General features: G+C 41.2%; 1 protein-coding gene across 4 annotated transcripts in view; it reads left to right on the forward strand.

Annotated features, from left to right (window-relative positions):
• The window catches only part of stxbp1b (syntaxin binding protein 1b), a 76,867-nt gene that overhangs the window by 42,792 nt on the left and 21,997 nt on the right, over positions 1-12,078 (forward strand). For all 4 annotated transcript variants that reach the window (XM_061673147.1, XM_061673146.1, XM_061673144.1 and 1 more), the window contains 4 exons: positions 5,114-5,244; positions 5,824-5,931; positions 6,123-6,183; positions 6,509-6,574. In XM_061673147.1, the coding sequence (XP_061529131.1) occupies positions 5,114-5,244; positions 5,824-5,931; positions 6,123-6,183; positions 6,509-6,574 (366 nt within the window). The remainder of the gene's footprint in view (positions 1-5,113; positions 5,245-5,823; positions 5,932-6,122; positions 6,184-6,508; positions 6,575-12,078) is intronic.

Here is a 12,078-nt window from a genome sequence, read left to right on the forward strand (position 1 = left end):
CATGCTGTGTGAACAACAGGCTTGGAAGACACCACATATAGGAAGTAAGCCTATGTTTATTCTACAACAGCCAAGCACAACAAGTGACTGTCATGTTGCAAAGTGCAACTTGGCCAAGACAACAATGAAATGCTAACATAACAAAATTTTTGACCCATTGAAAATGTGTGCCGCATTATGAAGCGTAAAATACGACAACGGAGACCCCGGACTGTTGAACAGCTGAAGCTGTGCATCAACCAAGAATGGGAAAGAATTCCGCCGACAAAACTTCAATGCAATTTATTCAATTAAATATAGGTTGAACATGATTTGCAAATCATTGTATTCTGTTTTTATTTATGTTTAACACAACGTCCCAACTTCATTGGAATTGGGGTTGTACATTAATCAGTGATAAGGGGTGCTAATTAGCCGGGACAGTGGGGTCTTTGCCTGACTTTAGTAGTAATTTAATTGAAGCTGTGTTCATATGGCTATTTATTTGACCTTTGTTTATCTCCTTGGCTGTTCTGAAAAATAGAGGCGCTCATATTGGCCAGAAATGATTAATGAATCAGGCGACACTTGTGAGGATAAGTGGTACAGAAAATGGATGGATGGATGGATGTTTAATGAATTCAACGGAGATTCCATCCGGGCCAGGCGTTTGTCCCGATTGCATATTTTTAATGCATTATGTATTTCTGTCATGATTAAAGGAGCATCAAGACTGTTTTCAATTTCTGTATTTAAGTGGGGAATGTTTAGATCTTTAATGAAAGTCTCAATTTCTTTTTGGTCTGGGTTGTTCGAAGATGCGTATAAGCTGCTATAATAATTTCAATTATTTCATTTATTTCTAGCGTTGACTGTGTACAGCTACCGTTTGAATCTTGAATGGCTGTGATTAATGTCTTTATTGCACTGAAGTTTGTTCGCAAGAAATTTGCCTCATTTATTATTGTACTCAAAGTTAGTGGATCTTAACTGATGTAGAAAATCTGTTATTTTTGATAAGATGACGTCTAATTGATGTTTTGCCTTTTGAAGTTGGTTTCTAAGCGTATCTGTCGGATTAATTGCATATTCTTCTGTGAGATGTTGAATTTTTTCCTCAATTTCACTTTCGAAATTTTGTTCTTGTTTTTTCTTGTACGAAGAGTATGATATGATTCGACATCTCATTACAGCTTTCCCGGTTTCCCACAACAGAGATGGAAATATAGTTGTTGGAGTCATTAAATTTCAAAAACTCGTCCCACTGATGATGATTGGATGTTTTTTGGAGGTAATTCTTTGTGCTGCCGAATTGTTTGAGAGAAAACAATTATATTCTTGAGAAAGCAGTGAACCAACGAGAAAAATGTGTATTCTCTTTTTGAACAGTTTTTCAGCCTCCATATGTCAACAAGTCCAAAGTCGTCCATATCCTGCTCTAAGATATTGCTGCATTGTGGTAAATTGCAATTTGGGGGATTTGAGCAATATATAAGGGGATTTAGCATAGGGTTAAAGTCACCACCCATGATAATTGTAGAATTGGCTGACAAGTTAAGCAAGTGTGAAAAAAGGCTGTGTCATCTTTATTAGGAGCGTGTACATTGACAATTGTATAAAGTTTGTTCAATCTTGTAGCCTGTATAATTATGTATCTGTCTTCTGGATCTGCTACTGTACTAAAACCATCCATCCATCCATCCATCCATTGTCTTCCGCTTATCTGAGGTCGAGTCATGGGGGCAGCAGCCTCAGCAGGGAAGCCCAGACTTCCCTCTCCCCAGCCACTTCCTCTAGCTCTTCCGAGGGGATCCCGAGGCGTTCCCAGGCAAGCCGAGAGACGTAGTCTCTCCAGCGTGTCCTTGGTCGTCCCCGGGGTCTCCTCCCGGTGGTACTTGCCCGGAACACCTCACCAGGGAGGCGTCCAGGAAGCATCCTAAACACATGCCCGAGCCACCTCATCTGGCTCCTCTCAATGCGGAGGAGCAGCGGCTCTACTCTGACCGACCTTCTCACCCTATCTCTAAGGGAGAGCCCGGACACCCTGCAGAGGAAGCTCATTTCGGCCGCTTGGATCCGGGATCTTGTTCTTTCTATCACGACCCACAGCTCGTGACCATAGGTGAGGGTAGGAACGTAGGTCGACCGGTAAATCGAGAGCTCCGCCTTTCGGGTTACCTCCTCCTTCACCGCAACGGACCGATACAAAGTCCGCATCACTGCAGACGCTGCACCGATCCGCCTGTCGATCTCCCGTTCCATTCGTCCCTCACTCGTGAACAAGACCCCAAGATACTTGAACTCCTCCACTTGGGGCAGGATCTCATCCCCGACCCGGAGAGGGCAGTCCACCCTTATCCGACTGAGGACCATGGTCTCAGATTTGGAGGTGCTGATTTTCATCCCAGCCGCTTCACACTCGGCTGTAAAAAATAGTCTTTTATGAACTTGTATTGAGACTTCTCTTTGTGTAGTGTTATAAATGGCTGAGATAGCCCGAGTGAAATTCGAGTCAATGAGGCATTTTTCTTCTGACTCAAGAAGGTGCGTTTTTTTGTAACAGGAGGTCTGTTTTTAATTTAGTGATATATTCCATCATCTTAATTCGCTTTGCCTGCGATCGAATGGCATTGACATTCCATGACACAAGAGTTTAGTGTGACATATAATGGGTGTATGTATAGTAATTTTAAATAGATTGGGTACTATGTATTCTTTGCTGTTGTTGTTTTGACAGTTTCCGGGACATTTTTTGATTATTGTGTTGACAAATGTTATTTAAAGAGGGTGATAAAGATGCTATATTTAAGTACAGCAAAGCCGGGGTACATAGAAGTGTAACAAACAAAGATTGAACATAGAAAACAAACATTAGTGATAAGGGGATAATATCAGTATGGTAGTTGTTTGTAGTGCATAAGGAGAGTTGAGTGCGACTTGTGTGTTTAGTGTGTGTGGAAACGCAGAGCAGGAAAACAGATAGAAAGGAGTGAGAATTAACCCTGCAACTTGTCATAACGAAGTAGAGATACAGTAACCCTCAACTATTTTACTATTATTATACTGTATATACTATATTACTTACTATCACAGATTTTAATTTGTTCAATTTTAATATTTCATTTTTTTTTTTTAGCAATTGCTCTTGCTCTCTCTCAATATATTATATTTCAGCCTGCCACGATAGCAGAGTCTTTTAGGATGATATATTTTCCCAAAAACTGTCGTGATAAATGATAGTATCTTTGACTTTTTGGGATTTCTTATGCCGCTGACCTAATGATATTATGGCGCATAATAAATCAAGCATATCCTTTTTAAGAACAATTAATTTTCAAATCTAAAGAAAACTGAACATTGCAATTGTAATGTAGAACAATCAATAAAATATGTTAGATAAATAAAATATATAAATAAACCAGACTCAGGCTCAGTTTGCAAAAATTGCACTTAAATATTATATAATATTAAATATTAAACGTTTGGCACATAGGTATAGAGTCATCAACCCACTAAAGCGACCCAAAAAATGTGTTAAGGTCTGCCAAATTTAAATGAATTAAAAAAAAAAAAAAAAAACACCATATATGTACTTGAAAGCATTTGGGCTTTGTGACTGTTTTTGCCAAATAATTTATGCTGACTCTTGGTTTTTGTTCTATTTGTTCTACTTTCTTTGCACGTATGGATGACTTGAGTTATTCCCAACATCTGGTGAAATTTTCAGGTCAATAGCACCTTTGGAAATACAGTATACTTAATGAGAAAAATTGTGACGTGTTAAATACTTATTTCAGTCGCTGTATGTATGTGTGTATATATATATACACATTTACACACACACACACACACACTGTCTATGTGAATCCCACAATGCACGTCTTGAAACAATGAGTCCCAGGCCTGGAACAATCAGTCCCTGCAGCTTATCATCATTCTGTACAACAAAAGAACATGATTGCCAAAACACAAATAGTAGTAAAAAAAAAAAAAAAAAAAAAAAAACACACACTAGCTTATATATGTTGTCATGTTTATTTCCTTATTTTTTTTTTTTTAGCAGAACAAAGCAAAGAAATAATGCGTATGTTATCGATGATATGAAAGTCTGTAACACCGCAGAACTGATTATATTTCAAATCCTTTTGAAGTCCTGTTCCCCCCCCCCCCCCCCCGCATAATTATAAAGATCCATTACAAAGAAAAAAAAAAAAACACTGTTGATTTCTATCACACTTTATATGCTTTTTTGGAGGCATTTCAAAGGACCAAGACTCACGGAACGAACAATGTGTTTCCGTGTTGGTTGTGTGCTTCACGGTGACATCAGAAAGCTTCTCTTGTTGGAGGGGCTGGCGGAGTGATTTCTGAGCAAGGTGGAAATGGAGGAAGGCATAATAATTGCCGTGTCCCACTATCAAAAAATTATGTACCGAGACGTCTCACATTGAAGCGCTCTGTTAACGATCAACCTCACGAACGAGCTTAAATTTAAAGATCCTGGCGTGAAATTATGATGTGATAGACTCTTTCCCCTTTTTTGCTGCTGCGTCACCTGCTCCTCCTTAAAATAAGCAAAGCCAGGGCTTTCTTTGGCAACAATGACAAAATACATTGTCACGATGGGGGGTATGCGGGCAAGGAAGGCAATGCAAAACGTGGAGGACCCAAGTGCAAGGAAGCAGGGAGGCAAGGCAGTAGTGCAGGAGTATCAACAAATATTTAATTCCAGAAACAAAGGAAAACAAGTATCATGGACAAATCTAAATAAAAGACACACAAGACATGAAAAACATAGAACACAGGAAATCATGAAGCAAAACCAAACACAACCCAAACCGAAACACGCACCATGACACACACATTGCCGAATTTCCGGTGCACTCTGCTGGGAAATCTTCCCGACTTACTTGTAAGGCTTACGTCACCGCTTCCAAATATGGGCATTGTCCGACGTCGTCTGCGAGCAAGTTCTGTGTGTGAAAAGGCGTTGAAGGTTTTTTTTTTCTTGGGATCCATCGATGCCGATTGATGAAAGGTTACATGCTTCAGCAAAACTTTTGGTGTTTTACTCTGATAATGAATTAAAAGCCCCATATAAAGTGTTTTTTGTTTCTATGCTGGATTCCTCCAGGGACCAGATAAGTGTCGAAGTCAAGTAATCATCCTGGACCGAGGATTTGATCCCGTGTCACCACTTCTACATGAGCTCACTCTTCAGGCAATGGCCTACGACCTGCTAGGCATTGAGAATGATGTCTACAAGTATGTATGCACGCACACACATTCCGATACAATAATTCGGATCCAATAAGAGAGGAACATTTTCCCATCACTCTACGAGCAACACACACAATAATTGATTGATCCCTTTTTGAAATTGAAAAGGTATTCACCCATTTTCTTTGACACTTGAAACTGAACACTCCCATAATACCACACGACTGAGGCCATCGGATCAGCATGTGGCTTTCATGTGTCTCGATGCCTTTATCATGCTAGGCTGCCATAAAGCCCAGCGTCTTACTTAAGGAACCATTTCCAAAAAATGCCTAGCAGAAATATGCACATTTTGGAGATGTGGGAATTATCCAAGGTGCTTTTATTTTGTCCAATCTACAATCTACAACAAAATGTTTTCCCGAAGGAGAGTTGTTGGAGAAACTGGAGAACTCTAATCAAGAAATACTTGTGTATATATGATATTTCAGTTTGTAATTGTAATACCTTCTGGGTTTTTTTTTTTTTTTTTTCTATGTTGCGGAACACAGTATACTTTATACCTACCATGTACAGTATGTGTTTCATTTCTCACAACTATAATCGTATACTTTTCGGTGCCAGGTTTGAGACCAGTGGCATGGGGGAAACTAGGACAAAAGACGTACTGCTGGATGAGGATGATGACCTGTGGTTGACTCTGAGACATAAACACATTGCTGAAGTTTCAACGTGAGTAGTTGTGTTGTAAATACCCACATATCCACATGTGGTAGTGGTAATGTGCAATATTGTAAAGAAACAAACAAAACAGTAAAGACTACGTTAGACTTACAGCACTGGGACTCGTGCGGCGTGTACAAAAAGCTTAATTTTGTATTTCTTAACTGATGTTCTGATTTACATATTTCTTCTTTGTATAGGGCTGTGACTCGCTCTCTGAAAGAATTTTCTGCCAGCAAAAAAATGAACACAGGAGAAAAGGTAGAGGGAATTTTATTGCATTTTATGTTTACTTGAGTAATCTTGGATATTGTCATTTCTTTGATGATCTTAAGCATTAAAGTGGGGAAACTGTGCAAAAAAATAATAATTTGAGAAGAGGGGGGGGGGGGGGGTCAATACTTTTTCACATCGCTGTACATAGATTAGGATTAGTCTGGTTGCCGCTCATAAAGGACTCAGTGACATACAATACACATACCAACAAAGAGGGACGGAAATATTTGTAATCATACTTAATAAAAATCATCATTAATTTTATTTTACTCATACGTAATCACTCATTACTGCCACCACTGTCTTCCAGACTACAATGAAGGAACTGTCTCAGATGCTGAAGAAAATGCCCCAGTATCAAAAGGAGCTAAGCAAAGTAAGTAGAGCAAACTTAATCTTCGTGAAATTGTTCACATTTGTCCGTAACTTCTCATTGGCTACACATGAAATAATATAATACACGTAGGGGTTAAGAAATATACTATTGTTTATTGTTTATGTTTATGATGTTTTGTGGCATAAAGTGGGATACTGTAATTGCTATACCTTCTTTCATTGGTATGTTTAATTGAGTGTCTCATAATATGTATGTAATTGCATATTTTGTCCAGCAGGGTCATCTCATGATTGTTACTGTAGGAAAAAATGCTCAGTTTGAGTAGTGTTGCGCTGTGGAGTAACACAGTTCTCTTAGGGTGTCTACGTGTCTTATCGTACATGTAGCGGACATGCTCTCGCCAAATGGCACCATGACCCCCAATCACGGACGGGGGGGGCATCCCTGTCTCCGCTCCCTCGCCGAGACATACGGTCACGGGGGTGCATGGTTGATCTCACACGGACGCTAAATGAATTTCCAACCAGTCTGAAAGAGCTCATCAAAGGCAGAGACCAGAAATCCTGACTTCTCAACTGGACTTTAAACTAATTAACACCTTGCGAGCAGAGACACCCGGGCTCCGGCCGTCCTGCCTGGGAACTTTTTGGGGTCCTTTTTTCTTTTTCTTCTTCCTTTCCGCCAAATCCACCTGACCGGGCCAGCCGAACACCCGGAAGCCCTACATCACAAGTTCGACCTGCTTTACGAATGCTTACCTGTACCTTGTTTTCCTTTCCTTTTCTCTGCATTGGTTCCCTGTAGTTAGACCCCTGTTAGATTTCATTCATTTTTTTATAAAACCAACTACATGTATCGTTTGTTTGTTTGTTTGTTTGGATACGATAAGAGACCTCTGGGTTCTAGAACTCTTATTTAATTCCTGCAGCAACCTTCGAATTATGAGACAGAGGTTTTTTTCTTACATTTTTTCCCTAAAGTTTTACACATCTCAAAGGAAACTTGGTGCCTCTTTTCGAGATAAAATAGTCCGATTTTAACGTTAAAACATAAATCGGACTAACCCGGAAGTGAACTCAGGTGTTCAACTTCGACAAATTCATTTCTCAAATAAATTAAGTTTTATCCCAAATCCATATACGCGCCATACTTTATAATTTCTGTTCATAATAAAAGGTTTTCAAAAGCATGCAAGCAGATTACTATAACCGAGATAAATGACAGTAGATGCGCGTAAGCAATGACCAACAGCAAACTGCACTTACATTGGTAAGAGAACCTTCTCTTGGCCAACTCCTTGGAATTAGAAAAAGTATTTTGGATCCCAGGATTTGGAGGACAAGAAAAGGATTTTTAAGCAACGTCAGGACAAATAAATGTGTGGATTGGAAATACAACCAGTGTTGGTATGTAAATTAGCAGATTGTAATGGACATGTTGGTCAAGGTAATAGGGGTGATGAAGAAGTGATGGGTAAATACGGCATCCAGGAAAGGAACTTGGAGGGACAGATGGTGGTAGACTTTGCAACAAGGATGCAAATGGCTGTAGTGAACACTTTTTTCCAGAAGAGGCACGAACATAGGGTGACCTACAAGAGCGGAGGTAGAAGCACACAGGTGGATTACATCTTGTGCAGACGATGTAATCTGAAGGAGGTTACCAACTGTCAGGTAGTGGTAGGGGAGAGTGTGGCTAGACAGCATAGGATGGTGGTGTGTAAGATGACTCTGGTGGTGGGGAGGAAAATTAGGAAGACAAAGGCAGAGAAGAGAACCATGTGGTGGAAGCTGAGACAGGACGAGTGTTGTGCAGCTTTTCGGGAAGAGGTGATACAGGCTCTCGGTGGACGGCAGGAGCTTCCAGAAGACTGGACCACTGCAGCCAAGGTGATCAGAGAAGCAGGCAGGAGAGTACTTGGTGTATCTTCTGGCAGGAAAGGAGAGAAGGAGACTTGGTGGTGGAACCTCACAGTACAGGAAATCATACAAGGAAAGAGGTTAGCTAAGAAGAAGTGGGACACTGAGAGGACCGAGGAGAGGCGAAAGGAATACATTGAGATGCGACACAGGGCAAAGGTAGAGGTGGCAAAGGCAAAACAAGAGGCATATGATGACATGTATGGCAGGTTGGACACTAAAGAAGGAGAAAAGGATCTATACAGGCTGGCCAGACAGAGGGACAGAGATGGGAAGGATGTGCAGCAGGTTAGGGTGATTAAGGATAGAGATGGAAATATGTTGACTGGTGCCAGCAGTGTGCTTGCTAGATGGAAAGAATACTTCGAGGAGTTGATGAATGAGGAAAATGATAGAGAAGGGAGAGTAGAAGAGGTAAGTGTGGTGGACCAGGAAGTGGCAATGATTAGTAAGGGGGAAGTTAGAAAGGCATTAAAGAGGATGAAAAATGGAAAGGCAGTTGGTCCTGATGACATTCCTGTGGAGGTATGGAAGCATCTAGGAGAGGTGGCTGTGAAGTTTTTGACCAGCTTGTTCAATAGAATTCTAGTGCGTGAGAAGATGCCTGAGGAATGGAGGAAAAGTGTACTGGTGCCCATTTTTAAGAACAAAGGTGATGTGCAGAGCTGTGGCAACTATAGAGGAATAAAGTTGATGAGCCACACAATGAAGTTATGGGAAAGAGTAGTGGAGGATAGACTCAGGACAGAAGTGAGTATTTGCGAGCAACAGTATGGTTTCATGCCTAGAAAGAGTACCACAGATGCATTATTTGCCTTGAGGATGTTGATGGAAAAGTACAGAGAAGGTCAGAAGGAGCTACATTGTGTCTTTGTAGATCTATAGAAAGCCTATGACAGAGTACCCAGAGAAGAACTGTGGTACTGCATGCGGAAGTCTGGAGTGGCAGAGAAGTATGTTAGAATAATACAGGACATGTACGAGGGCAGCAGAACAGCGGTGAGGTGTGCTGTAGGTGTGACAGAAGAATTTAAGGTGGACGTGGGACTGCATCAGGGATCAGCCCTGAGCCCCTTCCTTTTTGCAGTGGTGATGGATAGGCTGACAGATGAGGTTAGACTGGAATCCCCGTGGACCATGATGTTTGCAGATGACATTGTGATCTGCAGTGAAAGCAGGGAGCAGCTGGAGGAACAGTTAGAGAGATGGAGGCATGCACTGGAAAGAAGAGGAATGAAGATTAGCCGAAGTAAAACAGAATATATGTGCATGAATGAGAGGGCTGGTGGGGGAAGAATGAGGCTACAGGGAGAAGCTATAGCAAGGGTGGAGGACTTTAAATACTTGGGGTCAACCGTCCAGAGCAATGGGGAGTGTGGTCAGGAAGTGAAGAAACGGGTCAAAGCAGGTTGGAACGGGTGGAGGAAGGTGTCAGGTGTGTTATGTGACAGAAGAGTCTCTGCTAGGATGAAGGGCAAAGTTTATAAAACAGTAGTGAGGCCAGCCATGATGTACGGATTAGAGACAGTGGCACTGAAGAGACAACAGGAAGCAGAGCTGGAGGTGGCGGAAATGAAGATGTTGAGGTTCGCTCTTGGAGTGACCAGGTTGGATAAAATTAGAAATGAGCTCATCAGAGGGACAGCCAAGGTTCGATGTTTTGGAGACAAAGTTAGAGAGCGCAGACTTCAATGGTTTGGACACGTCCAGAGGAGAAATATTGAGTATATTGGAAGAAGGATGATGAGGATGGAGCTGCCAGGCACGAGAGCTAGAGGAAGACCAAAGAGAAGGTTGATGGATGTCGTGAGGGAAGACATGATGGCAGTTGGTGTTCGAGAGGAGGATGCAGGAGATAGGCTTACGTGGAAAAGGATGACGCGCTGTGGCGACCCCTAACGGGACAAGCCGAAAGGAAAAGAAGTTGGTATGTAAATTAGCGTCCAAAACTCGCTAACGACTCGCAGACAACTTTCTTTCTGCATGGATTGTAAAAGATACTGTCGTGTTTTGCTGTGGAGCTGACAACGGCTAGCAAGTGAAAAGGCTAATCTTTCATCATGGAGACTCATAAAGATACAGCTACAATAGAAAAGCGGCAAGTGAAACCTACAGCTGAAGCTATGGAAGACAAACTACAGAGGAAAATTGATTCAAGGAAAGCTATGTTGGGCTAAATTAACATTAAAAACAATGAAATGCTCAATTTGATCGATGCAGATTGCAATGAGGAAGGAGTAAAAAATAATTTGGCAGTTGAATTTAATGAGCTCTAAGGAGAGTTTTGTGAGCTGAATACCTCCGTTGATGTTGATGTTGCAGCAAATACAATCAGAAGAGGACACACACAACGATCAGCAGTTTTGGTTTGACCCAAAGTCTAATAATATATTCAGAGATTTCATTAGACAATGCTTGGATTACAACTGTATATAGATGTACTGAGGAAGCAAAGCAAGTCAATAAAATTGTCTTTCCTTCTGATAGCATATCACTGGCATAATCTAAGAAGTCTAAGGTCTAAGGCAAGTTCTTGCACTTGTCCTGTTTCTTACCACTTGTAGCAATGCAATGGCAAATCCAGAGTACATAGGGGAGTTGGATAATGTAGCTAACATGCAAGACATCATAGATAAACTTCTCTACAAGTTGAGAGAAAAGTGGAGAATTGTTGCCTTTGATACTCAGGAGTAACAAGCTCTAAGATCTAAGTTTAAAGATTTTGTCAAGTTCATCAATAGAGAGGCTAGGATTGCGTGACATCCTCAGTTTGGTGATATCAAGGACTATGTCAAGGGACAATCCAAGCCATCAATAAGCCTCATGTCAGAAAGGACGCATGGTACGACAGTTTTCACCACAAACTGCCTCACAAGTGAACAACCAAGCTGGCGTTAACATTGAAAGAAACCCAAACATGCAAGCTGCTACCAGCTCAGTCAGTGCTTTCACCAAACCTCGTCTCTTCTGTCAGGGGTAACACAGCATGGAGCAATGTAGGAAAATGCCTTCATAAAGAAAAAATAGCTCTGCTTCAGCTGCTTGAAACAAGAGCACATGAGCAAGTTCTGCCAGGAGAAATTTCATTGTGCGTCCTACCACCGGTCAGCGACCGCTCCCAACTGGAATAAACAAAGGACACTTGAAACCACTTATGTTATTTTATTTGTTCACGTGTTGCATTTTATTTGCAATAAAAGATTGAACAGCGGGTTCTGTCTCTCAGCTCTGTCTCGATTTGCACACTGAAAAAAAAAGCCCTTCATTTTATCATCAGTTGTACATGATTAACATGTGGTAAACTGACATAGTCAATTTCATTACAAAAACAAAAAACAAACACACCTTGGTTTTGTCATAACTGTCCAGAAAAGGCCCCTCTGACAGCAAATTTTTTTGGAGACAGTTTTGTATCCACTTTGGCCATATTTGGCTAAGACCAGGCCCTTTCCTCTGATTGGTTGCCTCTTTGTAGAAGACCCACTTGTGAGAGCGTACGTGTTTCTTATGTAACCAGCGCCGACTCAGGAACGGAAAGGGGAGGCGAAGATCTTCGCTAGTGATGTGGATAAGCTCGAGAAATTCGAAAGACCTGATTCCAGGCCTCTCCGCAGAAAAACATCT

This window comes from Phycodurus eques, chromosome 3 (assembly GCF_024500275.1).
Source record: "Phycodurus eques isolate BA_2022a chromosome 3, UOR_Pequ_1.1, whole genome shotgun sequence".
Taxonomy (NCBI): Eukaryota; Metazoa; Chordata; class Actinopteri; order Syngnathiformes; family Syngnathidae; genus Phycodurus; species Phycodurus eques.